This window comes from Callorhinus ursinus, unplaced genomic scaffold (genome assembly GCF_003265705.2).
Source record: "Callorhinus ursinus isolate GAN/ISIS: 27379988/994484 unplaced genomic scaffold, GSC_fseal_2.0 scaffold15, whole genome shotgun sequence".
Taxonomy (NCBI): domain Eukaryota; kingdom Metazoa; phylum Chordata; class Mammalia; order Carnivora; family Otariidae; genus Callorhinus; species Callorhinus ursinus.
In genome coordinates this window covers 9578467-9606176 of record NW_027397077.1, presented here as the reverse complement: position 1 = coordinate 9606176, position 27710 = coordinate 9578467, and the positions used below count along the sequence as shown (strand labels likewise).

Here is a 27710-nt window from a genome sequence, read left to right as displayed (position 1 = left end):
GGTTACCAATGAGGGTTTCCCCCTCTCAATTCCACCCAGGGCTGCGTGGAGGGGAAGGAGGCAGTGAAGATGTGAGTCAGGCAAACCGAGCCCAGGCTAGAACGTGGAGTGACTATTATTATTACTTGTATGTGTAGTCAATTCCAGCAGGGCAGTTCTGCTTCAGGAGCCTGGCAGCCCGGGAGATGGGCCCAGCAAATGCCGGGGGACGGGCCGGGGGAAGGGAAAGTTAGGCAGGTGGATAGACTCGGGCTGGGTCCCTAGGCGCGTCCTGGCCAGGGCTTCCCGGAACGGCGCCGGAAGGCTCTGGCGCAGCTCGGGCGGCCGGGGGGCGGGGCGAGGGCGGGGCGAGGGCGGGGGCGGGGGCGGGCCGAGAGCTGCCCGCCGCTGTTCGGAGGCCTGGGGTGATGCCGGCGCGCCGCCCCCCGTGGGCGGGCCCGGGGAGTCTTAACGCGCCCCCGCGCGGTACCGGGCCTCGGCCGCCGCCAGTCGCCTCCGGAGCCGCCGCGCCGCCTCTGCGTGTCCGCGTCCTCGTCCTCCCCATCCTCCTGCCTGCCCGGCCGCGCCATGGAGGGCTACCACAAGCCTGACCAGCAGAAGCTGCAGGCCCTGAAGGACATGGCCAACCGCCTGCGCATCAGCTCCATCCAGGCCACCACGGCGGCCGGCTCGGGGTGAGTGCCCGCCGCGGAGCCCGGGAGGGCGCCGTTGCGGAAGCCGCGGTCACTGCGGGCGCGCTGGCTCCGTGTCGCGCTGCACGAAGCCTCCTCGAGGGAGGCGGCCGGGGCGCGGTCAGGTGGCGGGGACGCGCGCCTCGCCTCGCCCGGGCCGGAGGCGCCTTCCGCTGCGGCGCGCGCTCTCGCCCCGGCTTCCATCCGGTGGGCCGCCGGGCTCCCGCTGCGCCTCGGGCCGGCCCTGCCCCTCGCCGGGCGTCCCCGCCGCGCGGGGACGGGGCTCGGGAATCCTGGGCGGGGAGGCCACCGTGACTGCGCTGTGGCCGAGAGCCCGGCCCTGCGCTCTACACGCGCGGCCCTGTGTGGGCGCCACTGCCAACGTTCCACCTTGCGGATGGGGAGGGAAACCGTGGCCCCGAGTGTGAGTCAGTTGCCCAGTGTGACACACAGGGAGAGCTGGAATTGAAATGCAAGCTGCCCGACACGAGAGCGCCTGTTTTAATCCCTCATTTTGCAGGGAGACTGCCCTCTCCCCACCTCACACGCCTTCTCCCCTTCGCCGCTTCTCGTTCCTGCCAGCCTTGGTTTGGGGTCCGAGTCTGGAGCAGGGCCTCTGCTGAGATGCCAGGCTTGGGGAGTGGGGAGGAAGGTGGCCATGTGGATGCAGAACCCGGGCACGCGGCGTGCAGGAGAGGTCGAAGATGTGACCTGAGGCTGGAGGCGGGAGGAGTGGGAGGGGAGACTTGCAAGGCTGAGAACCGAGGACCGAGTTCCAGGGCCGGGCCCGCTGCCAGATGCACTCTCCCCAAAGGAGGGACAGGAGGCCCATCCCCCAACATCCTTTCCCGCCAGCCTTTCTGGCTCGGAAGGTGCAGAAAGGCAGCTGCTGATCCCAAGGAGCCTCCTCTGAAGGTAGCAGGGACGCTGATAATAACAGGCCACCTTGCAGCTGGAGGCGTTGGGGAGGTGATTGGGAGGGTGAGCCAGTGAGTTACTTCAGAGGCTGTTTCCCACTCTGTAAAATGGGAACAATAGTAGCTCCCATGCACTGGATGGTCTCAAGGGTTCCAGCGCCACCCTTGGGCCCTGGCATGAGGCCTGGGAGACTGCACTGTGTGGGACTGAAGTGATAGGGGGTCGGGGGTGATTTCCAGGAATCCTTCCAACCAAGCTGTGTGCTTGGAACAATGACAAAATTCTAGCTTCTGGCCAGTGTCATACAGGATATATTATTAATGAGTAAATCTCTTTTGACTTTCAGGATGGGTACTCACTCACCGTTTGTGCCTTTAAGACATTCAGTTCTCGGAAGGGATTAGACCTCTCCTGGCAGGCGGCTTCTCTCCCACACCGACCCCATGAATGCTTTGGATCCATTATTTCCATTGGGTTTATGTCAAACTTACCCATTCTTTGTGATGTCCCTTGCCTAGGCAGGGATTTGGCTTACTCGTAGTGCCCACTCCATAGCCTGGCACACAGTAGGTCTGCACACCTTGTATTGCTTGCTGGGTATTACTGGGTCCCCTTCCCTTGACCATTTCAGGGGGTCACTCACCCCGAAGGGCTTTATTGAGCCCTACTGTGTGCTGGGAACTGTCTAGCCAGGCTCTTGGGGATCTAGCTGGAGAGACAGTAGTTACCCGATTAAGTAGTGTTACATATCTGAGCATCTTGCAGGGCTAGACATGACCTGCAGACAATTACAGGGTCACCAAACACCCAAATAGGTATCCCTGGCGTGACACAGAGCGTCCTTTATTGCTAATCTTGCCTCGTGCATTTTGAGAATAACTGTTTGAGGGAGATGCTATTACATTTCCTGAGACCAGGGTGTTAGGCGAGTTGCCCAAGCTGGTCTTTGGTGGCTGGCTGTTCCGCGCTGCCCAGCGAGGGGCTTGTCTTGGTTGTAAGACTTCTGAGGCTGGCCAGGCAGGGCCAGGCTGGACAACAGAAGTTGGAAAGGAGAAGACAGGTGCAGTGATGGAGGGTATCAGTCGGGTCAGCTTGAAGGCACTCGGAGAAATGACGTAACATTACAACCTTAGGGGACTCCCAAAGGGAAGTTGGAGAGGGGATGACCCAGGTGCGGCAAGAGCAGATGTCAGTCAGTCTGGGGGCACTTGGAGAGAAGTAACGCAACATTACAGCTATGGGGAGGCTCCCAAAGAAAGGGGTGTGGGGCGGGTCTCCTGGGACTTTGTTAGGTAGTTAAAAATCTACAGGCAAAAGATACAGTTTGTATTGGCTGAGAGTTACATCCAGGTTTACATTGTAATGCCTTTGGAGGAACTCCCTGAGCTCAAAAAGTATCCAGTCGCCAAAAGAGAGTGTCTGAGCCTGATTCCTGTGTGTTTGCCAGTGTGTAAAGATGCAGGGGGTGACTTAGAGAACAACTTGTTTTTTCCAATAGGAAGTAATGCTGCTACACAACCACTGTCACAAGAGGGGTGGTTAGGGGTATGTGCTGAGCGGTGTGTGTGCACCAGAGATGGCCACAGAGGACTTGGGGGCAGGGTGCTGTTCCCGTCCTTGGATGTTCGCCTTGAGGCCCTGCCCCAGTCTGGGCAGTAGCCACAGCCACTCCCCTATTGTGGGGAGCTGACACCCTGGGGTCTTTCCATGCCCCCCCCCCCAGGGGCTGCGCTCACACATTCTGGGTTCAGGATGCGGGGAGGTCCTGATTTCTTGGTAGCTTTCCCGTTTCTGTGCCATCGCTGACCCAATGTCCATGGAGCTCCGCAGACCCTCGGCAGTGAGGACACCGGCCTCTGTGTCGGAGGAGCTGAGGGACAAACACCTCACAGAGAGCCCTTTGTGGAAGCAGCACTGACAATGGCCGGAGCTGCTCCGGGGTCCTGTCCCTCCACATGCTGCGGGAACTGTGGCAGGGGCCAGCTCGTCCAGGCTTTACAAAAGTGAAACCTGGTGGCCTCATCAGAAGTGGCCTGGCTGCTGAGGCTGGTGATGAAGCTTTTCTAGTTCTCATCCACCCGGGCTCGGCTGTGGCATTGTCCAAACAGCGCTAAGTGTTGTCTGTGGACCCCTTCGGAGTTAGGCCTGAATGGCGGTGGGGGCTGTGCCTTTAACGAGTCCCCAGGGCTCTGACCCACAGTGTTGGGAGGGCTGCCTGGGGCTGTAATGTCTGGCCAGACCTGGCTGGTGGGCACCAGGAGACAGGAACCTAACCCCAGCTCTGTTCTGAGCGGCTGTGCCCTTGTCAGGAAGGCCCTTCCCATCCCAGGGAAGTTTCTCCATCTTTAAAGGAGAAGTCCATAGATAGGTGATTTTTCCAAGTGGCTCCCTCAGGGGTGGGATGTGGCAGAGTGGAATGAGCAAGCTCTGGGGTCCTGCCACCTGCTGTTATGGGCTTCACATCCTGGAGGATCCAGCACCTGCTCCCCTGCTCTGGCTTTAGGGATGCTTTGGCCAAGTGCTCAGAGGGCCCCTTCATGGCCCAGGCCCCTTTGAGTCTCTGGCCCCATGGAAGCCCTGTCTTTTGGGGCAGAAAGCTGCTGCCAGGGCCTCCTTCTCCTTTGGGGCTGCTTTCTACCCCAGCCTGGTGCTGACTGAGGCAAGAGTGCAGCCCGTTGAGATTACCCCAGCAGCAGCAACATTTCCCAACTCGGTGTGAAAACACGAGACTGTCCTAGAGTGACTCAGTTCTTTGCCTGAGTGACCTCTGAACTCAGCAGGGCTGGTGGTCCGTGTTTCTTGAAACCGGGAATCTGCTTAGGGTCTGGCCGAGATGTTTTCATGGTTTCTCATCAGCCCTGACTGCATCGTGGCCCCCGTCAGAGCTCTGATCCCTGCACTTTGCTTTGTTAGGCAGGCCTGTGGTCACTAGAGCCAGGTCCTACAAAACCCGGAACTTTCTTGTTGCCACAGACCGCCGCTATCTGCCCTGGATGTCCGGGGCACTCTGAGGGCTGGGACCTGCCCAGGGGTGGGTCCTTAGGCAGTCCCTGTGCTCTTGCCCTGAACGATGAGGCAGGGTCTGCTCAGAGTTGAGGCGGGCCTGTGGGGGCCGAGGTGATAGACTCCAGCAGCAGGCGGGTCTGGCTGACTAGGACGGGTACTCTTTGGGCTCCTTGCTCAGAAGTTGCACTTGGAGCCTGAATGAATCTCTGAGGGCTGCACAACTGGACGGGGGAATGTGGACATTTGAGAACTTCCTCTGCTGGCTGCTCCCCATCTTTTATCCTCCTTTGAAAAACAAATCTGCAACAGCTCTCTTGAGGTGTCATATGCAAATCATAATATTTTACGTGTACAGTTCAGTGGCTTTTAGTAAACTTAGTAAATTTTTTAAAGATTTTATTTATTTGAAAGAGTGAGCGAGCGCGAGCAGGGGGAGGGGCAGAGGGAGAGGGAGAAGCAAGACTCCCTGCTGAGCAGAGACCTGACTCGATCCCAGGACCCTGAGATCATGACCTGAGCTGAAGGCAGGCGCTTAACTGACTGAGCCACCCAGGCGCCGCATAAATTTAGTAAATTAACAGTTATTTACAATAAGTTTTAGGGAGTTTACCACACCCAATTTTTAGGACACTTCATCACTCCTGAAAGGTCCCTCGTGCTCATTTGCACCATCCCCAGCTCCCAGGCAACCACTAATCTACTTTTTGTAAATCTAATTCTTCTGGACATTTCATATCAGTGGAATCATACAGAATGGGATTTTGGGGGTCTTTTTTCACTTAGCGTGTTTGGAAGGTCCTGCATATGGTAGCATGTGGCAGTACTTAATTATTTTTATTCCTGAATATTCCGTTGTGTGGATATACCTCATTTTATGTGCTCATCAGTTTCTCTTAGCATTTTGCTTGTGTCCTCGCTCTTCTAATGGTAGAATTTGTGACCTTGGGCAAGTCACTTCCCTTCTGTGGGCCTTAGAGGTCCCATCTTCAAAATGAGGAAGAGGTTAGACTTAATCTCTGATAATTAAACGAAAATACTGAACAACTGCCATTTTTCTGGGAACTGTGCCAAGCTCTTTACACACACACACTGCCTCATTCAGCGAGGTTCTGTTACTATCCCCAAGTTCACTGGGGCTCAGAGAGGTCACATCCCTAGGATCTCAGAGCCAAGATACATCACTTAATCCATTCGTGCATTTTCTGCCAGGTGCTGTTCAGGTCCAAGGCTACAACAATGAAAAGGCTCAAAATCCATACCTTTGTGGAGCTTGTGTTGCAGTAGGATAAACAGGCAGTAAATAGCCATGTCATGTCAGGTGGTGGCAAGTGTAAGTGAGGGGAAGAAGAGGTATTTGTAGATAGTGTGGTCAGGGAGGGCTTCTCAGAGGAGGTGGCATGGGGGTTAAACCTCGGAAGAAGCACTGTGAGGCCTGGAGGCAGAGTCTTTCCAGCTAGGGCAGTTCTGGGAACAGGAAGAGCAAGGACTGCTTCCAAGGGTCGCTTCCGCCCTGCATCCTGGGGTTCCCTTCTGAGTATTTTTATTTAAATAAATATATACCTCAAAAAGAATGTAAATGAGGCATATGTGTTATAAATAATACACCGGGATGTGCCTACCACCAAGCTTAAGAACTAGGACATTGCAGTGCTTTAAAACTTCCGGGTGTGCGCCCTCTTCCAGAAAGAGCTACACCCTGAATTGTGCATTTTCATTCCATTGTTTTCCTTATCATTTTATGACATTTGTATATTTCCATAAATAGGATGGTCTTCTCAGGTCTGCAGATCTTCTGCAGTGCACTTTGCTCACATGGTATAGTTGTGAGAGAAGGTTGGTGTTGGATCTGTGTAGTTCACTCATTGTCACTGCCCTGCAGAGCATTCTGTTATATGAGCGTAGTGTGATTACCCTATTGTGCTGATGCACACGTGGGTGCCTCCAGGTGTGGCCACTGCAGACAATGCAGAGACAGCCGCTGTCCTCCCTGGAGCATATCTGAAGCGAGGCACGTGCACATTTGGCTGGGGGAGTGTTTCTGTGATGCAGTTGCTGGGCCTTAGGGAATGTGCATCTGACCCTGCTGATTGATTTCTTTGTAACCGTTAAAAGATGACTCGGGTTTTCTATTTCTTCTTGAGTCAGTTTTGGTAAGTTATTATTTTTTTTTTTTGGTAAGTTATTTTTTCCTAGACATTTTTCTGTTTTGAAATTTATTTGCATCAGGTTGTTTGGAGTAGCCTATCATCTGTTAGGCCTGTCTTTCTTTTTTTTTTTTTTTTTTTAAGATTTTATTTATTTATTTATTTATTTGAGAGAGCAAGAATGAGCGAGAGAGAGAGAGCACATGAGAGGGGGGAGGGTCAGAGGGAGACGCAGACTCCCCGCTGAGCAGGGAGCCGGGGACTCGATCCCGGGACTCCAGGATCATGACGTGAGCTGAAGGCAGTCGCTTAACCAACTGAGCCACCCAGGCGCCCTAGGCCCGTCTTTCCATTTTGGGGACTTACCCTTTCTTTTTCTAGATCCTGCCTTGTCAGAAGTTTACTAAATTTATACTCTTTTTTTTTTTTTTTTAGGAGCTAACTCTTAGCTTTGTTTTTTGTTTTTTGTTTTTGTTTTTGTTTTTTTGGTATATTTGCTTCCTATTTCATGAGTTTCTATTCTTTATTATCTTTCCACTGTCTTTTTAAGTTGTTTCTTAGCTATGGGTTTTCAATTCTTGTGGTTTTTACTTTCTTCGTTGGGTACTACATATTTCTTTTTCACAGCAGATTATTTCTCTTTGTACTTCTACACACTGAGGCTTGCCTCTGTGAGGCTGTTGTAGGTGCTTGGCCTCCCTGGTTTGTTCATTTGCCGAGGAGCCTTGCGACTCCTTGTGATGTGGGCCCAGCTGGAGTATGGCAGGAGAGGGGTCATTTTATGGAGCTAGCAGCCATATGTCTTGGTAATGGAGAGCAGCCTCGCCGAGGGGTGAGGGACCTTTTCTCTCCTCCTGCAGGGAAGCTGGTGAGCAGGTGGAGTGTGTGCTAAAGGGAAGAGAGTGGGAACGCCTGGAAGAATGTGTCCTCCGCTAGGTGGGACCTTTGAGACACTTAGGCCTTGCTCTCCCAATCAGTGCCCCCTTCATAGACTGAATAAACCGGGACTGGAAGTGTACTGTTCAGGCCAGTGCAGGTTTGGGACAAACTTGTAGGCCCCTGTGCATCACAAAGGGTAGGATGGAAAGTGTCCTACATCCCCCACGCTGCTCCCCCAACCTGTCTAGCCAGTTTGCATCCATAGGTGTGTCACAACACCTGGGGGGTGGGGGGGACTCCACCCACAGATGCCCCCCTCCCCCCAGACAAGTTGGGGTTGCAGGGGAAGCCACAGGCTCCATACACTCTCGGCCCTGAAGGCCCTGTAATAGGTTGAGCTTACAAGTAACCATCTCAGTCTTTGGCTTGGTTCTTCCCTCCTTCCTATCCCGTGGTCCTCAGCGGTGCCCACCAGCACATGAAGAGTTGGAAGCACCAAGCGGTTTGGCATCTGGTCTTCCAGGAGATGGTGGTGGCCAGTGATGAACTGGCTTCACATGCATTATCTTATAGGGCCTCCCCACGCCCCCACCTAGCATCCCCATTTACAAATGAAGGAGCTGAGCCTCAGGGAGGTGAAGCACTTGGTCTGTATGTCTTGTCTCTGTGGGTACAAGGACAGGCAAGCAGTGAGGCCAGGATGCGGGCTTTGGAGGGAATAACCTTGTAAGTTCGCCCCTCATGGACCTAGCAGGGAATGGTTACTCTTCAGCTTCTGGTGTCTCTTCCTACCTGACCTTCTCCCTCCCACCACATCTCTGGCCAGGACTGGGCATGCTTCCACCACATGTAGAAAGGGCTTGTGCCACATCATCGATCCCTGAAGCCCCTGTGGGGGAATGTTGCCCTGGGCTCACCGGGTGGGCGGGGCAGGGGGAGCTCCTGCGTCTGTCTGCCATCTGTCTGCCCGCCTTCTCCCCTGCGCAGGTTGGCCCACTCTCCACCCACCCCCTTCCCCAGCTTCTCCTCATGGGTTCAGCACATTCTGAGACAGGATCCTCAGAGACTGGGCTGCCCTGGGAGGCCGGGGAGGCAGGAGGTCAGCCTGACTGGTGTTGACTGGGCTGTCCTCCAGCTAAGTTCAGCACGAGGGATGAGAGGGAGGAGTCCCAGCCCCACAGAGCAAGGTTTCCTATTTATGTCTCCTCACCTCCCTCTTTCAGGCCTAGTGTCTTTTCCCCATGACCGGGAGTTCATAGAGATGGCTAAGTATAAGCTGAGTGTGTGCTGGGAACGTGGTACTAAACCAGCATGGACAGTTCTGGGTTTCTCTACTAATGTGTCTGCGCTGGGAGTGACTCACCCCCTAACCCAGTATGGGGGGCCGACTGGCAGGGGAGGAGGGAGGCACGTGAACTCCAGGTGCTGCATGTGCGCTTGGGTTTGGCATCGGGCATGTTTCCGTGTCAGACCTCCGAGCAGCTCCGAGGGCTGCACTAAGCTGCATGGAGCACGCGGCTGGGAGGCACGTGCCCCGAGGCTGACCTGTTCACAGAACTGTGGACCAGGGAGACATCGGGGCCAGCCAGGAATTCCAGCATGTCCTGGCCCCCCGACTGGCTTACTCGCAAGGGTCCTAAGAGACCTCAATGAGTCTCCGCTAAGGTGTGGAGCATTTTCTGTTGTTCATGCAAATTGTTATTTGCAAGGAACTGCATTTAGTAGAGCAAAAGGCAAAAAAAAAAAAAAAAAAAAAGGAGACCCCTTGACCCCACCACTCCAAGGCTGGAAGGGCAGCCTCTTGCTTTTGTCTGCCCTTGTGACAGGCAGAAAGGGTTGTTATTTTTCCATGATCGGAGCCTTTGTGGAAGATGAGATAATATGTGTTGCCTTTTAAATTCTGCACAAAAGCTTGGCTCCTAACGGCTAGCCTTTCCCATGCCAGTTGAAAAACGGCCAAGTAGCCCAGTGATGCCTCGGAGAGTCCGAAGCCCCACATTCCCAGCTGCCAACTCCAGGTACTGAGGCTGCTGGGAGCTTTGTGGCCATTCTATGAGCCTTCCCCCCTTGCCACCTGCCCATGGCCTGAGAGAACGAGCACCTCTGGTGGCTGGGAAGGCAGGGTGTCCCTCGCGAGTGGGCAGCATCCTGAGCAGGGCCCCTGGGACATAGCTCACTGGCCAGACACAGCAGGGCTGCCGCTAGAAGCGGTGAGGTAGGATCTAGGCTCTACCCTCCAGCCTCCGCGCTGCCTTGCACTGGGTCCATTCTGGGCTCCAGGAGAGGGTGACCCCATGCCACCCATAGTGGCGTCCTTAGGACCCCACGCAGCCCTCCCAGGAGCAGGATTACCCAGCAGCTCTCTGATTAGCCAGGCCTGTGGCTCCTCGGCATATGCACCCCTAGGTCCCCCCGTATGTGGGCCGGGGGTGAGCCCTGTCGCCCCAAGGCTCGGGGCCGTGATGCATGGGTCTTGTCTCTCTCCTGGCCCACAGCCACCCCACGTCATGCTGCAGTGCCGCAGAGATCATGGCTGTTCTCTTTTTCCACACCATGCGCTACAAGCCTCAGGAGCCCCGGAACCCTCACAACGACCGCTTTGTGCTCTCCAAGGTAGGAGCCCAGCCGACCACCCTTCACCTGGGCCAGGTGGTGCATGGGCCCTGGAACAATGAGAAGGAACTGGCAGCGAGGGATCTCTGAGGGGACCTACCCCCTGGTGTCAGCCTGGCCCCAGCCCACCCTTTCCACCCACGCTCCCTGTCTACCGGCCCGGCCTGGCCCCCCTCCTTGGTGCCTTACTCTGTGCTGACCCAGCCGCTGTACTTAAGCCGAGTTAAGAAATAAACAACTGAATTCATCGGGGATCGTGAAAATGATCTGCCAGATGTTCTGCCCCTGTTTCATGTGAATAGGCAGGACTCAAGTCCAGGTCTGGGGTACAGCTTTGAGGCTTGGTGCACATGTCTTTCTGTGCTGGGCCGGCGCCCCAGGGCCCGTGCTTGCTGGCTGGGGAGTGGGGGAGCACTGTAGCAGGCTTTGGGCCGAGGGACCAGGTCCCGCCACTCATGCATGAGACTCCCAGCCACAAACCATGCCACGGACCCCTGAAATCCACCTGCATCCAGGCCTGGCCCCGTGGCCTCTGGGCTCCCAGGGCAGGCATGAGAGCTTAGAAGTCTGTCCAAGTCTCTCCCATGCCAGAAACCGGGGATTAGGGCGGCCGGCTGCCTGCTGGGGTTTTGGCATCGGCAGGCCTCACAGCTGTGCACCCCCTGCACCTGTCCCAGGGCCCATTCGGCCTTGGCTGTGGTTAGCTTCGGACTGCAGAGGGACGGAAGGCGGATGTGGCCTTCACTTGCCACCTCCCTGAAAGGGCTGACGGGCTCATCCAGACCCCACTTTCAGTGTGCGGTGGGAACAGCCCCCCAGTATCAGCGCCCCAGCTGATGCCCCCTCCGCCGCTCATCCCTCCCACCCTCAACAGGGCCACGCGGCTCCCATCCTGTACGCTGTCTGGGCCGAGGCCGGCTTCCTGCCTGAGGAGGAGCTGCTGAACCTGAGGAAGATCACCTCTGACTTGGACGGGCACCCCGTCCCGGTGAGCACACCCCACCAGAGCAGCACCCTCTATGTCCACTTCCTGTTTTTCAGGGCATGTGGGAAGGGGAGGCGGGGTGCCCACTAAGAAACTGAGGGTGTTGAAAGTGGGAGAAGAGGGCGTTGAGGTGAAGGAGGAAGGAAGTAGGTGTCTCCAGGGCATACTCTTCACCCCAAGCTGGTGCATAAGGGCAAGGCCTTTGGAGGCCCTAGCCCAGGGGTCAGCTGCAGAGAAGACCTCTCCCCAGCCCCACACGCCCAGCCTCCCTGCCCCCGTGGGGCCACCCTGGCCTTGTCAGCGCAGCTGGGGAGAAGAGGTTCACCACGAGGTCAATAAGGGGGTTGCAGCGGGTGCTGGGGACACCCCGGGGAAGGGTCCCAGCTTACTCCCTGAGGTGCTGGCCCCTCCCAAGTGTTTAAAGTTCATAGGTTACCATGAAAACTCATCTCTCATCTGGGCACCGGCTGGGGCTAGATGTTTCATGAGTCTTGTGATGGATGGGGGTGAGGTGGGTGATGTGGGAGCCTGAGGTCACCCAGCTCCCTTGTGAGCACTGCTGGTATGTGAACCGCACCCACCGTTACCGTTACTGGAGAGTGAGAGCTCACACTCCAGGTGCAGGCTGCCCTGGAGCCCGGCCTTCCTGCACACCCAGCCTGCACCTGGGTCAGGGGGCCCTGAGGCGGGGGGCCTGGGAGGGTGGGTGGGTTAATGCTCCTGCCCACTCTTTGCTGTGAGTAACTGTGGCCCTCTTGCTATGACAGAAACAAGCCTTCACCGACGTGGCCACTGGCTCCCTGGGCCAGGGCCTTGGGGCTGCTTGTGGGATGGCCTACACGGGCAAATACTTCGACAAAGCCAGGTAAGGTGGGTTTGTGGCTTCTACTCCCCAGCCCTACCCTCAGTAGTTTTGGGAGGGGTCCTCAGTGGCCAAGCCTTAACCATTGCCCCCAGGTACCTGCTCTTGGGCCCCATGGCCCCATTGTCTGACGAAGCGCCACATGCCCAGGCTCGAGCCACTTGCCTTTATCTTGGAGAAGGGGATTATGTGTTCTGCAGGGCTCTGGGCATCCCCGAGCCCCACCTGTCAGCCAGGGAAGAGACAAACACTGGGGAGAAGGACCTGCAGAGGGTGGGCAGGCAGCCTGGTCTAGCACGGGGCGGTTTGGAAGAGAACCCCATTGTGGCAGATTGCAATCACAAGGCTATGTGGTCTGATTTGGCCTGCAGACAGGTATCTTTATTGGTAAGGAGGGGAGAAGAGTTGGCTGCAGACTCTTAAGGAAAGCATGCGTCAGATGGCTCCTTCATTCCTTTACTGACTGGGACCCCGCACTCAGTGTTTTATAGGGTTTCACCCCGATAAGCCCCCTGAGGGCTGGATCGTGACATGAGTACACGTACCCCTCTCACAGATGGGAAACTGAGGTAAAATGCTTGCCTTGTGGTGGAGGCAAGATTTGAACCCAGGGTGTGTATCCAGAGTATATGAAGAGTCCCCAGGTTGCTCTGAGGGACCCGTGAGTAGGAGGATACCTAGAGGAGGGGCTAGTGAAGCCTGGCCTGCAGGTGGCAGGAAGGGCCCAGCTCTGCGGCTGGGCTTCCCCAGTGCCCTACAGTCCATCCCACTGGCAAGAGAAGGGCCATAGGCAGGGCAGTCATGATGGTGTGGTGGTGACCGTGGGCCCAGAGAAGAGAGGGACTGCAGCAAGCACCTACTTTATGCCCCGGGGGGGTGGGGGAATCCTGAGACCGCTCTCTAGGAGTGGAGCCGAGGCTGTGAGGCCTTCCAGACCCTCTTGGGGCCAAGCTCAGCTCCACCAGAAGTGATTCACCGTGAAGTGAAGAAAGGCACAAAGAATGGGATGTATGTTTAAGAGTATTTTATTTGGCACAGAACCAGAGATGTGAGTTAATTATTCCCTACAGATGCTTGAAGTAATTCCCTGTGAAGGGTCATTTCCTGACCCTAACATAATGGAACAAGCCAGTGTAGGGAGAAGTTTAGCTGGGTTCCCAGCAGCCGGGGTTGGCGAAGGCTCAGGCCCTTGGACTGTACCTTGTAGGGAGGAGGGGGCGGGGCCGTCCGGGGAACTACCCTGCTCCCCGAGCTGGGGGCCTGATAGACTAGATCTGGCCTCCGGTCACGTCTCTCCCGTCCACCCACCAGAGAGCGTAGGTCAAGTTGGCTCTTTCCTTTCTCTTTGAAATAATTTTGTTTGAATTATCGAATACCAACTCATGTGAAAAATATGGAAACGTGTTAAAAGGAAATGAACGTTTTCCTATTCTCAGCTACCTGCCATTTGAATCTCCCTTAACATATCCTATTTCCTCTGTGTTATTGTGAGAAGAAACTTATGGATTGGTAACCTCGTGAACTCCTCAGTGGCCAAGCCTTAACCATTGCCCCCAGGTACCTCCTCTTGGGCCCCATGGCCCCATTGTCTGACGAAGCGCTTAGTATGTATACAGTTGTGCGTTCTGCTTTTTAGAAAAATAGAAAACTCTAAACATGGTGCACATTTTCTCCCCTAACTGTCAAGAGCTGGTTTTAACGATTGCGTAATGTTCTTTTTGTTTTATGGATCTGCTGTAACCCGTTGGCAGGCCTGTTGTGGTGGGACATTTGAGGTGCTTTTCAAACACGTCTGGGGCACACGTTAGGCTCCCTTGTCTTCAGGGTAGTTCATGACTGTGGGCCTTGGCAGCCCCCACTCCAAATCCAGAGCTTTAAAATACACAGCTTCTGCAGACCTCCCCGGCATCTCCTTGGCGACCCTAGCACGCCCTCCTGACCAGAGCCTGAGGCTGTGTTCCACCCTTGGCCTTCCACAGCAGTGGGTGCGGGCTTGGGAAGGCGGCCTGTGTGTTTCCCTGGAATCTCTTCCCAGGTAAATCAGATTCCCTCCAGTCTCTCTGGCCTTGGCGCCGTTAGGCTGCTCACTTTGGGGAGCTGCTGTGCCAGATGCAACCCCCTGCAGCGTCTCTGGGCCCCCACTGCAGCACACAGAGGGGAGAGGAGACCAGGACACGGCTTCAGATAGGCCCCTGCGAGTGCGGGCCCCGAGACCCCTGCTCTCGGCCCAGGCCCCGGGGCCCTGGCCTGCTGGAGGCCACAGAAGGGAAGGCATGGGCAGAGGGAGGATAGAGGAACGCTCCCTGACCTGGCAGCCAGCAGCAGTGCTGAGTCATGCTGACTGTGTGCCCTGGCCGTCCCTCCCCGCCTCTTCCCCAGCTCTAGGGCTGTTGCCTGCTGCGGCAGCCAGGCGGCTGTGCCCCTCTGAGCCTCACTCCGTGGGGCCGCACAGCTGGACGCTGGGCCGGGAGCGGGGAGAATGGCCAGGCCCTGCACTGCCCCAGCTGTGTGCGTTCCTAGACAGCAAGGAGTGGACCTCGCGGGCCAGGCGGTCAGACCTGTGTTTGAATCCCCGCTCGGCTCCTCCCCAGCTGTGTGACCTTTAGACAAGTCCCTTGACCTTTGAGCCTCTTTTCTTATCTGTGTGATTTGGGAGTAACAACTGTACTTACCTCAAGGACAGGGCCGCTCGGCAAGGGGAGCCCCTGGGTGCCACGCGCCGGCCTGGGGATGATGGGGCCGTGTCTGTCACCCTCCCTGGGGTCCAGAGCAGGCTCTGTTCACTGGGTAACTTGCCCCAAGTTCAGTGCTCTTTTTACCAGGTGCCACTGCCTTTGAAGCCATCGTGGTTGCCTTGTTGACCCAGGACAAGGCCCCTGGGGTGGAGGTAGGGCTGGGCATGAATCTTGGGGTGAGAACTAGCCTTGGAACCTTGGGGACAGCCCATCCTATGAGGCACTGTTCCCACCATGATCCCGGTCCTCAGCTGCCCTTGTTAGTGACCCATCTCCCACCTGACAGCTTACCCTGGGATGCTCCTGGTGGCACGTCTTGAGCTCCCTAGCCCACTCCTGGGATCAAGTCCTCAGGGCTCCCAGGACTCCTAGTTCCTACATGGGTGGAGAGAAGCAGACCCACCCCATGCAGGTGGCTCAAGCCCTGTCCCCGCGGTGAGAGTAGTTGCCCCCCCTCCTGCCACCAGTTCTTGCTCATTTTACTCACGCCCTAATAACCCCTCTTCTCTGGATCTTAGAGAGCAGAACCCTGGATGTGGACGCGGGGTGGGCAACAGGGACCTGACTGATGGCACTGTTGCATGTCACATGTCACTGCTGCTCCCGTCCCCAGGGGGACAGGCTCTCCGGGAGGGACAGGCTGGCAGCACGGTGCCCCGGGTGAGAGGGGCTAGCCCCTGACCCACCACCTCTCCACAGCTACCGCGTCTACTGCATGCTGGGAGATGGGGAGCTGTCCGAGGGCTCCGTGTGGGAGGCCATGGCCTTCGCCAGCATCTACAAGCTGGACAACCTGATTGCCATTCTTGACATCAACCGCCTGGGCCAGAGCGACCCCACCCCCCTGCAACACCAGGTGGACGTCTACCAGAAGCGTTGCGAGGCCTTCGGGTAAGTACGGGGCTCTGGCCCGAGCTGGGAGCTTTTCAGATTCAGGGCCTGAGTCAGCCAGAGGCCATGCCCTGTCTAAAGAAGGGGTCTGTTCTTCAGCGTTTGGCTCACAGTTTCAGACTTAAAGCGGCCACCCAGGCCACCAGCCTGGAGCTGTGGGCTGAGGCCCAGTGTGAGTGAGTTCCTTTACTGGCGAGGCTGTGGGACAGGACAGTCCTCAGAGCATCCACATCCACGTAACGTGACTGCACCCTTCCTGGCTGGGTCCTTGGCTGAGGTGGGACGAGGGGCCCCGTGTGAACTGGGCCAGCTCCGTGAGGCTAAGGGCCATGTGGCTCTTGAGGGGTTTGAGCCTCCGTCTGGGGGCCGCCTCCTGTGCCAGCCTGCGGGGGCAGAACAGGCCGCCTAAGTGGGGCACGGGGTCTTCCGACCTTCGCCGTGGGGCGTGAGTGGTTTTGAGAATTCAGAGTTCCATGTTACAAAGCAGGGAGGTCATCTGGGTGGGTGTCAGCCAGAGGGCCCACCTCAGTGTCCCTCTCCTGCCCCAAATAAAAGCCGAGCTGCTCTTGCGGCTCCAGGGGACCTGGGCCCCCACGCTCAGCCTCAGCTGAGGAGTCCGGAAGGCCCTGGGCCTCCAGGGCCACCCTTTGTAGATGAGTCTGCCTGGAGAAGGTCGAGGTGGGGTTGCGGTCCCTGGTTACACAGCAGCCGCGGGTTTGTTATCTCTGATGACTGACCTGATAGAGAAAGCGAGGAGAGGAACTCTTCTGTCAGACGGGAGGAAACTGGGCCGCCAGGTGTCCCAGGAGCCTCCTCAGGCCACACCGGTTGGGGGCCTGGAGCGTAACCCTGGCAGCGTCCCTGGGTCTGTAACCTGCGTCCTGAAGTCCTGGTTGTGTCACCAGCTTGCCTTGTGACCTTGGGGAGGTTAGCCCATCCTCAGTGTCAGTCTCCGTTTACGTGTCTATAAAATGGGGGCAGCCACGGTGGCCCAGGGGTCGCACTGAGGCTTCGGGGGGTTCGTATGTGTGGTGCTCGGCCCGGGGCCTGCACAGAGTGGGCACTCAGTACACGTTAGCGGCTACGTGATTACTCTTAATGTGACCGAGTCCCAGAAAGGACTGCCTTAAAGAGAAAGTTTGCCCTGCCCCGGCTCCTTCCCTTACATGTTTGGCGGCCTGGCTCATTTTTCTTTTCTTTTTTTTAAGATTTTATTTATTTATTTGAGAGAGAGTGAGTGAGAGTGAGAGCACAAGCAGGGGGAGCGGCAGGCAGAGGGAGAGGGAGACTCCCCGCGGAGCAGGGGGCCCGACGCGGGGCTCGATCCCAGGACCCTGAGATCATGACCTGAGCCAAAGGCAGATGCTTAACCGACTGAGCCACCCAGGCGCCCTGGCCTGTTTGATAAATGTTTCCAGCACCTCACATCCAGCATCTGTGGAGTAACCAGATGCGTTCCCTAAATAAAAGTTGGGCCAAAACGTTCTTGAAGAATCTAACAGCAGACAGATTCCAGACCCAGGGCATTATCCCCAATGCAGCGTTCAGGAAACGAGTAGATTTTAGGAAACAAGTAGATCAGGAGCGAAAGAGAAAATAAATGAACCAAGCTTTGAAAGAGAAGAAAATCTTACTTAAGAAAGAGAAAGAAGGGCGCCTGGGTGGCTCAGATGGTTAAGTGTCTGCCTTCGGCTCAGGTCATGATCCCAGGGTCCTGGGATCGAGCCCCGCATCGGGCTCCCTGCTTCGCGGGGAAGCCTGCTTCTCCCTCTGCCTCTCTCTCTGTCTCTCATGAATAAATAAATAAAATCTTAAAAAAAAAAAAAGAGAAAGAAAATCTTTCAGAGGCAAGTAGGAGGAAGTAAAATAATTTAAAAAGGATAAAGAAAAAATAAAACCAAAAGTGGAAACAAAGTCTTTAGTGTTTGTTTGTTTTTTTAAGATTTTATTTATTTATTTGACAGAGAGAGAGCCAGAGAGCACAGGTGGGGGGAGCAGCAGAGGGAGAGGGAGAAGCAGGCCTCCCACAGAGCAGGGAGCCCGATGTGGGGCTCGATCCCAGGACCCTGGGATCATGACGTGAGCCGAAGGCAGACGCTTAACGACTGAGGCACCCAGGCACCCCTTTAGTGTTTCCCACACCGCAGCCGTGCGGCAGAGCGAGGGCAGCCCTTCCCCGGGGGCCCGGCCCCTGCCGCTCACTGTCGCCCATCTGTCCGTAGCTGGCACACCGTCATCGTGGACGGACACAGCGTGGAGGAACTGTGCAAGGCCTTCGGCCAGGCCAAGCACCAGCCGACGGCCATCATTGCCAAGACCTTCAAGGGCCGGGGGATCCCAGGTTCGTCCTCACGCCCTTCCTCCCCCACCCCACCCCCGCCACTGGGCCCTGTGGCCAACCGAGGTGTTGGGGGTTTCCACTAGGGGGCGCGTCTCTGAGGTCCCATGTCTGGGGAAGTGCCAGGCCTTTGGCACCTTACTTACACCAGGTGCTCTGGGCTGGGGAAGGGGGAGCCGGGGACGCTGTGCTCCGTGAGGGAACTCAGCGGTCCGCGTGGCTGAGCCAGGATTGGAGCCCAGGTTGGGTTGGGCGGGAGGACCCACAGGTAAGGAGAAAGGACAGGTGTGACACGGTCCCCCACACCCTCCTCCGGTGTCATCTGCACCGCATCCAGCTGTCTGTCCTGAGCGGAAGGGCTGACACAGAGTCCAGAGAACCTGGGAAGACCGGGTTCTCCCTGAGGAGGTAAGCGGGGAACCCTGCGCACAGTGGTAAGGGGCTGCCAAGGTCCTGTATGGGCAGAGAGCCCGGAAGGGTCTGGAGGGTGGTTCCTGGCTGGGCCTGAGAGTGGTGCAGGTATAAGCCGCTCCCCAGCACGCAGGCCCCTTGGACTCCAAACCCTTTGGGCAGAGGCGGCCCTAGCCCCTGTTAGACATGGGAAAATGTGGCTAGAAGGGGTCAGGCACTTGCCCAGGCACATGGGGCCTAACTGCACACCCTGGGCCAGCTTCTCTGTGCCACACGCCCCCCTCTGGCCCACCTGCCCACGTGGACTTGGGGCAAATGAGGACATGCACTGCTGTGTGGGAGAAGGTACACGGCTCTGGAACCTTCCAGGGAGGGGACGGATGTCGAGGAGAGGACTCTGGGGTATTGTCACCACCTGGCATGGATGCCTCAGGTGTTAGTGCCAAGTAGGGTCTGGAAACCTCAAAGCTTCTGGGGGCTCCTGGGGGCCTATAAGGGGGCTGGGTGCTATGTGGGAGAGTCAGTCCTCGGCTTTGCCTGGGCTGAGATGACCTCGGTGGGGGGGGGCGGTTCTTAAGCCTCGCTGGTCCCGACACAGCAAGGCAGCGTGGTGAGGGATGCTCCTGGATGCCGTTCTGCACGCCAGTGCGCTGGGGGACCTGGGTAGTGCTCACCCTGCCCTGGGCCTCAGCTTCCCCTCTAACAGCTAGGCTCCCTCCTGACCGGCCCATTCAACAAATTGAGCAGGATTTCTGCAGCAGGTCCCTCCCTGCAGGTGGGGAGGTGGTGCAGAGGCTCATGCGTGCTGCCCCCCCCCACACACTTGACTGTGAGCCAGCTCCTGGAGACCTAGCAGCTGTTCGGTGGGTGCCGAGCACGCGGACTCCTGGTCACCCAACCAGGGTCACCCAACATGGGGCTCTTCACGGCATTCCTCCCCTGGCCGAGGCCTCCTGGCTTGCCCTCAGCTGTTGGAGAGTCAGCCCCACAGAGCGGTTTCCTGGTCCTCGGGAGCTACGGTCTTAACCGGGCCCTCTCCCCTCCTCTGTCCGCACAGGGATAGAGGATAAGGAGGCTTGGCATGGGAAGCCCCTCCCCAAAAACATGGCTGATCAGATTGTCCAGGAAATCTACAACCAGATCCAGAGCAAAAAGAAGATCCTCGTGACTCCCCCGCAAGAAGATGCCCCTTCAGTGAACATCACCAACATCCGCATGCCCAGCCCACCCAGCTACAAAGCTGGGGAGAAGGTACGGAGTTGGGCCTTGCTTTTCTGGTCTGGCCGGGGTGGCCATGATTCTCTGGTTCCCTGAGGCTGGGGCCGAGATGTGTCTTTGGGGGGCCGGGAAAGGGAGAGAGGAGAGATTAGTTCAGAGCGAGGAGGAGTCCTGGGCGTTGATCCTGCCATCTCCTCCGTGGGGACAGCCAACTGTGAAATTATTTACCTGCAGAGGCTCAGGGCAAGAGACTGGCCCACAGTCACACAGCAAGCTACTGGCAGCACTGGGATCAAAGCCCACAGCACCTGATCTTATCCCCTTACCTCTGGCCCTTCAGCCTGAGTCCCTAGGTCTGAGCTCAGGACTCCGCCGTGTCTGGCCTAGCAGAGCCTAGGCAGGCCTGTCCTGCTCCAGGGCCCTCCTGCGTATGAACCCACACCAGGCTTCCCGACTGCCCGGCCCCCTGTGTACCCCTGTACAGAGCGGGGTAAGCTCAGACCTCTGTCACAGGGTGCTGGAGCATCTTCCGCAGCTCCAGTGGCTCACAGCTGGGCTGGGAATCAGGGCCTCTAGGGACTTCGGAGACCTCCAGTGTAGAAGTTCCCACTGGCAACCTTACAGAACTTACATTTCCACGGGACTGTGTGTCGTTGGACTTCCCTTTTCCACCCTCATTTTAATGCTTTTCCTCCCTAAAGGCTGTGACCTCCAGGGGCTGACCCAGGCTTCTGGCCACATGCCTCCCTCAGTGCTCAGGGCACTTCCCATGCTCTCCTCCCCACAGGTAGCCACCCGCAAGGCCTATGGGCAGGCCCTGGCCAAGCTGGGCCGTGCCCACGACCGCATCATCGCCCTCGATGGGGACACCAAGAATTCCACCTTCTCAGAGATCTTCAGAAAGGAGCACCCAGACCGCTTCATCGAGTGCTACATTGCTGAGCAGAACATGGTGGGTGCCAGGGGTGGGCGGGTGGGCGTAGGGCCAGCCACAGCCTGGGGCTGAGGTTGGATGGGTGTGGGGCAGGGCTGAAGTCCTCCTGCTCCTCTGGACTGTGTTGGCAGTGCTAGGAGCCTGCTGGAGGTAAGCCCAGCTAGACCCCAGGAACAGCTAGGACCTGGCATTGACCTCAAGTAACTGCAGCGGCGAGGGAGAGGAATGTATGTGTGATGCTCGGGAGCAAACGTACTGGATGAGCGTACAGACAGGAGAGCTAAATGGGCTGCAGGTGCACACCTGGACTGGCGGTCAGGGGGCTCTCTCTTGGGGTAAAGGCCTTCCAGGTGGTAGGGCAGCCCCAGTCACAAGGTTGGAACATAATGGGTCCAGCAGCCATGGTCGTCTCGCCGAGGAGCCCAGCTTGGCCTGCAGGCCCCTAGCACCTAGAGCTTCCTCTCTCTGAAGGCCGCCAGGCCCTACCATATCCAGAGTTCCTTCTCTAGCTGTACTTGAACTTGTCTCTCTGGGGCTTCTGGTCTTGGCAGCTGGAGGGTTCAGACTAAACTGGCACGGTGTGTGGGCTAGGGAGGCCACAGCAGGTGGCTCACGTCAGGTGGCAGGTTCCAGAGCTGATTTGGAGCCACGGCCTGCCGGGATTTGGGTCTGGAGCTTCCTCAGGCATAGAAGTGCAGAGGGAGGACTGGTCTCCACAGAGGGCTGGGGTTGGCGAGGACGGCGGAGACAGGGTTTGCAGAAGCCTGGGAAGGACGGGACCTCTATGTCCGAGCCTCCTAGCCTGCTCTGTGAAAGGCCTTCCTTGTTTGCTAGGAAAAAAATGATCCCCAGGAATATAATTTTAAGGAGAATTTTTGAAGTGGTCATTTCAAATCAAAGGAGTTGATATCAGACAGACTGTGGAATCCATGCGTACACAGGAACCTCTTGCATGGGAAGAGGAGAACTTAGTTACTAGGGTGACTAAATCCCCCAACCTTCAAGAGGGGCGTGAGCTCCTGGGCTCCCCGGCCACCCTCCCCCTCCTCTTTGGGGCTGACGCTGTCCCCGTCTGCTCCCCAGGTCAGTGTCGCGGTGGGCTGTGCCACACGCAATAGGACGGTGCCCTTCTGCAGCGCTTTTGGGGCCTTCTTCACACGGACCTTCGATCAGATTCGCATGGCGGCCATCTCTGAGAGCAACATCAACTTCTGTGGTTCGCACTGCGGTGTGTCCATCGGTGAGTTGAACGGGGCCAGGAGGCTTGCACCTGTAACTTCTCCGGACTTCTGGACCAGGAGGTTGGGGGCGGGGGCGGGCAGGATTCCGTTCCATGGGTGAGGGGCTGACTTCCGCTGTGTCCTGTCCCGCACCCCAGGGGAAGATGGGCCCTCTCAGATGGCTCTGGAAGATCTGGCCATGTTTCGGTCAATCCCCACTGCAACGGTCTTTTACCCAAGTGACGGGGTGTCTACAGAGAAGGCGGTGGAATTAGCAGCCAATACAAAGGTTGGTCACATGGCCGTTCGCGACGTGGGGGTGGGGGTCAGCATGCCGGCGCAGCGCTGGCCATTCACTGCCCCGCGGAGTGTCTCCTGACCTCGCCACTGGTGTCTGGGGCTTGTAGAAGTTGTGGTCTTTCCAGAAAGAATCCACTCCCCAGGGCTGCCCACGCATGCCATGTCCTGTCATCCTTTGTCACTGTGTTTCATTCTAGGGCATCTGCTTCATCCGGACCAGCCGCCCAGAAAACGCCATCATCTATAACAACAATGAGGACTTCCAAATCAAGCAAGCCAAGGTCAGTCCTGCTCACGCCCCAGTGAGACCCCAAAGCACGCCTGAAGCCAGGGCCCGCCCCTGGCCACCAGTCCGTGAGCCTCATGGGCCCCGGTGTCCTCCCCAGGTGGTCCTGAAGAGCAAGGATGACCAGGTGACTGTGATTGGGGCCGGAGTGACCCTGCACGAGGCCTTGGCTGCTGCCGACCTGCTGAAGAAAGGTGAGGGGGCACCCAGCCAGTCTTAGATCAGGCGCCGACGGTTTACACGGTCTTGGGGGTAAGAAGGAATTTCATTCGATTAAATGCTGATAGTAATAAAAGGCACCTTGTATAAACACAGGGCTTGAACTCATGACTCTGCGATCAAGAGTTGGACGCTTAACTGACTGAGCCACTCAGGCACCCCACTGAAGCCACCTTTTGTTGAGCACTTAGGACTATGCAGCCAGTGTGATGGGGAGAGCCGGGGCTGTGGTGGCCACAGGCCCTACCCCTGCGCCGTGGCCCTGGAGTTGAGGTGCCCCAGCACGGTGGTCCGGTCAGCGGCCCTAGAGCCTGCTAGTAGGCCTGAACTGATTATCCAGCAGCTCCATGCTTCAGTTTCCCCCTCCATAAAGTGGAGATAATGTCACCTTCCCGGGAGGGCTGTCCTGAGGATTTAATCCATGTGACCTAGCGTTATTATTATTATGATCATCACCATTGCAGGCTCACAAACGTTAGCTACTGGCATGGTAGGGGACATAGGAGCTCCACAGAATCACAGCGGATGCCACGGTGTAGCCGTGCTGAGCAGAAAGGATAAGGCAGACAGGGTGTCCTTAGGAAAATGACCTCAGATGTGAGTAGGAACTGATAAGCAGAGGCCCGGGCAGAAGGAACAACGTGTCCAGAGCTCCAGGGAGCTGGAGAGAAGCCAGGGGAGGCCCAGCCCTGTCAGGGCTGGAGATCCCGAGGAGGGCTTGAAGAGGCATGGCGGAGCCTGACTCGTCCTTCTGAGGCCATTCGGCTGGGTCCCCGCCTGACCTGTGCCTGCAGCTGCAGCTCCCCTCCCCTCCCCCGGCGAGCCCCTGGCCCTGTCTCACATCAGACACTGGGAACTGTCCTCCGGCTTCCCCTGCATCTTCAAAGGCGTCCGGGAAGATGAAGCAAAGCTGTGTGGGCACCTGCCAGGCCACGCGGTGTTCTCTGATGGTCCAAAGGCTGAGATCCTCTGGCCCAGGATGTGAGGGGAGAGAGAAGGGCATTTCTCTTCCCTGAGACCAGATGCTCCGAAATCAGGGGGTGCAGGATGCTAGGGGACATGGGTATCACAGATAAGCAGAGGGAGGGGGCAAGCCACTGGGGGCGCTAGCAGACACCGCCCAGATCACGGGAACAGAACGACAGCTTGCCTCCCCAGGATAGGGACAGGCCCAGGCCTTTAACTGTGTGACAACTCTTGGGACACCCGCACTGACCTCACCCATGCAAGGACACACCCACAGCACCCAGCGCCCCCCCCCAGCCACGCCCCTGTGTTTTCTCCTCTCACAGAGAAGATCAACATTCGTGTGTTGGACCCGTTCACCATCAAGCCCCTGGACAGGAATCTCATCCTTGAAAGCGCCCGTGCTACCAAGGGCAGGATCCTCACCGTGGAGGACCATTACTATGAAGGTAACAGGCCGTGTGCCAGAGAGCCAGGGGCGGACGGGTCAGGGAAGGGCTGGGGGCACAGGGCCACAGGCAAAGGGCTGCAGAGGGCTGGACGTCCCTCCTTCATCCTACCCCAGGACGGCAGCTGGGACTCGGCCTCCTGTTGGCCCCAGGCTTGGCCAGGGACCCAGCAAACTTGGCTGCTGGTATGGCTCCTTGGAGCCCCTGCTGCCCAGATTGCCCAGAAGGATCTTGACTTTGCTACTAAGAGGAGAAATGTGGCTTGTGTGCCTGACATAGTTGAGCGTTCAGTCTGTGGTGCAGAATTTCTGTCTTCTACGGGTCCTTTGCAAAGCAGCCCTCCACAAGCACACACCACCCCTCCTCCAGGGCAGGATCCGGGGAAAGAGATGGACTTAGACTCTGGGGTCAGGTACAAATGCTCATTCATCCAGGACAGCTGCCCGGAGCATGGTGTTCAAAATGATTCAGAGGCCACATTTGGGCTTAGGAGGACACATAAGTATCATGATCGATTGATGATGTCTGCTCTGGCTACGGGTATGGGGGAGGGTGGTGGATGTGCTGTCTCCGTCTTCTTTGGGTAAGGGAAGAAACTCGGGTCGGCAAAGGGCCGAGAACGCCGCACCCACTGCTCACCCTGAAGCCACATCCGGACTCGTCTCCTTTCCTTTACACAGGTGGCATAGGCGAGGCGGTGTGCTCTGCCGTAGTGGGCGAGCCTGGCATCACTGTCTCCCGCCTCGCTGTGGGCGAGGTACCAAGGAGCGGGAAGCCGGCCGAGCTGCTGAAGATGTTTGGCATTGACAGGGACGCCATCACACAGGCCGTGAGGGACCTTGTCGCCAAGGCCTAGGGGGAGGGTAGGGGATTGAGAGAGGGGTTCTCCACATTCCTGAAATTCTGGCAAAGGTGCTCAAAGATGTACGGAGAGGAGTGATAAAATATATGTTTTGAGAAAAATGAATTGGCCTGGAAGCGTTTATTTGAGGAGAACGCAGCCGGTGCTGGTAGAGGGCAGAGGTGAGACGTCTGAGTCTTGGGCAGTCAACCTCCCCTGGGCCCAGCGTCTGCCCTCAACCACCAGAACTGCGGCTCCCCCCAAGCACCACCAGGAGACCTTCGACCGCGGAGGCTGGAACCCACTCTGGCCTCACCCTCAGCCGGCTGGCCCCCGCCTCCCCTTGCTCAAGGCCCCACAGCCCTGCGGTCAGAGGTCTCCCCAGGCAGGGAAGTGCATTTGCTTATAGGCCCAGCTCCTCCCCATATGCCCCCCGAACCAGGAACCTCAGAGGAGCAGAGGGAAACGCAGTCCCCGTCCTGGGGGAGGGGACCCTAAGGTTGGGTGGCAACAGAGCGGCAGGGGGCAAGGGAAACCGGGAGGCCCGGCTCCCACCCAGCAGTTCTCAATCCCGTGTGCAGAACTGCCTCCCCTCGATTTGCGAAAGCGCAGGTTCCCGGGCCTTGCCTCTGCTGCCTGGGATCCCATCTGACAGCTGGCCCAGGAGCTTGTCAAACCTAGAGGGGTGGACGCCGCTGGGTCTCTCATTCCCGTGACCGCAGGATTATAGCGCCCTCTGCTGGTCGTGCTCCGCCGCCGGAGGCCTCGCTTGTGGCCAGATGCGCAGAACCCGGCCCAGGATGCACTAACGCTGGGGAGAGACTGGATGCTCCCGCCACTGGTGGGGGCCCCAGGAAATTCTCATCGCCCCTGGGGAGGAGGAGACGCATTTGTAGACATGTCCGCTTGCCCGTGCAGCTATCTGCTCCAGCAATATGAAATAGTCAAACCCACAGAGGGTGAACAGCCCCTCACAGAGCCCCTCAGCCTGGTGTGGCTGTACTGGGGGCCGTGTGCCCGCCTTCAACACCACCAGTTCCAGAAGGAGCCAAGAGCGGGGCTGGCCTGTTGTCCACCTCGGGGCCAGGGCTTCCCAGCCTGCTAGCACTAGCTGGAGGTGACCAGCACCAGGCAGGGAGGTCGAGGCAAGCACCAGGCGGGCCGAGGGTGCCAGGCGCTGCACAAGGCCCACATGGGGCTGGGGGGCAGCTGTCAAGCCCGCTCTTCTTGCATGGGAAAGTGAGGTAGAGGGGAGGACAGTTCGCAGCCAGAGCTCTGGGTCCTGACACAATTCTAATACCCTTTATTGTATAATCCAAATAAGAACAGTAAAACCATAGAACAAGGAAATACACAGCCGTGGTGGGTGTGCCACCTGGTGGCCATGCCTGGTACCGCACCGCCTGGTACCGCACTGCCCAGTACTGGCTGAGGTCAGCCGGCCCCACACCTGCTACAGGACACACTCCTGGTCCCAGTGAAAGGCCCTCCCAGCCCAGCTGGCGGAGACAGGAGGCGGGGGTCCTCGTTACCTCACACTGCACAGTCACCGCGTGACATGGCTGGAGGGGGGCCTGGGGGGGGGGTCCTTTCCACAGTCCCCAAGTCGCTCAAAGGAGGCTGCAACTCACAGAGCCTGACCAAGGGTGACAAAGCCCGGCCAAAGCCCTGCCAGTGTGCTGCTCCCCCCGGCACCCCCTAGGGCTCATCTCCCCAAACCTCAGTTTCCTCATCTGTGAAATGGGGCTGGCAGCACCTCAGAGGGCTGCCGTGAGGATGCAGGAAGGGGCACAGGAATAACCCCGTTGGCCCTGGGCCAGGGAGCTGGGTTCCGAAGCTGGGCTCCGCGGCCACGGACGCGGACCCGGGAAGCACAGGCTCTGCCTGCAGCAGCCCGGGCCTCAGGCTAGAATTCACCCACCTCTGTGCACCGTTCGTGGGCTCTTCGCACATCGACAGAGTTGTGTGGCCATCACCACGATGAACTGCAGGACACGTCCATCCCAAAAGAAACTCCGTGCCCTTACCGGGCAGCTCCACACCGGCCTCCTCCATTCCTGGCCACTCTCATCGGCTCTCAGTGGCTAATCCGTCCGCCTATTCTGGACGCGTCCGTAAGCACGAGAATACACTGTGTGGCCTTCTGCTCTGGCTTCTTTCAGTTGGCGTGCATGCCAGCGTCCCCCGTGTGTCATTGCCAAATAAAACTCTGTCGTCTGGCTAGGCCAGATTTTATTGATCCATCCATCAGTTAGTGGACGCGTGAGTTGCTTCCCCCTTTCGGCTATTATAAATCATGTTACTGTAAATATTTGTGGTGGGGGGCCTAGGTTTTCACTTCTCTGACTCTATAACGGTAGATTTATATATAAACTAGATTCTATATACTTAGGAGTGGAATTGCTGGTGACCCTCTCTTTAACTTTTTGAGGACCGGTTTGGTGGCTGCACCCTTTTGTATTCCCGCCGGTAACGCGTGAGGGGCCCACTTAGTCTACATCCTCACCGCCAACATTTGTGGGTCACTTTTCATTATTCAGTTGATTGTGTCCCCTCAAAATATGTATGTTGAAACTCTGATAATCCCCAGGGTGACGGTATTTGGAGGTGGGGAATTTTAGAGGTAATTATAACTCAATAAGGTCATGAGGGTTGGGCTCTCAGGACGGGATTAATGCCCTTTTAAAAGAGGAAGGGCTGACGTCACCCTCCTGCAAGCACCTGTCAGGAAAAGGCAATGTGAAGATATAACTAGAGAGCCACATGCAACGTGGAGGACACTCACCAGATACCAAATCTGCCAACACCCCCATCTTGGACTTCC

The 27710-nt window shown here is 57.4% G+C and overlaps 1 protein-coding gene across 1 annotated transcript; it reads left to right on the top strand.

Annotated features, from left to right (window-relative positions):
- Window positions 1-454: 454 nt before the first annotated feature.
- On the top strand, window positions 455-25012 carry TKT (transketolase). The gene is made up of 14 exons (XM_025885422.2): window positions 455-674; window positions 10114-10231; window positions 11106-11219; window positions 11984-12081; window positions 15513-15704; window positions 17927-18045; window positions 19511-19704; window positions 20459-20623; window positions 21689-21845; window positions 21984-22114; window positions 22323-22406; window positions 22512-22605; window positions 23923-24045; window positions 24726-25012. Exons 1-14 carry the CDS (start codon window positions 568-570, stop codon window positions 24899-24901), a joined length of 1872 nt encoding a protein of 623 aa, XP_025741207.1. The 5' UTR covers window positions 455-567; the 3' UTR covers window positions 24902-25012.
- Window positions 25013-27710: the final 2698 nt, after the last annotated feature.

Coding starts and splice junctions, on each gene's coding strand:
- TKT (XM_025885422.2), top strand. CDS start 568: ATGGAGGGCTACCACAAGCCTGACCAGCAGAAGCTGCAGGCCCTGAAG. Junction 10,232..11,105: donor ACCGCTTTGTGCTCTCCAAG/GTAGGAGCCCAG, acceptor CACCCTCAACAG/GGCCACGCGGCTCCCATCCT. Junction 20,624..21,688: donor ACATTGCTGAGCAGAACATG/GTGGGTGCCAGG, acceptor TCTGCTCCCCAG/GTCAGTGTCGCGGTGGGCTG.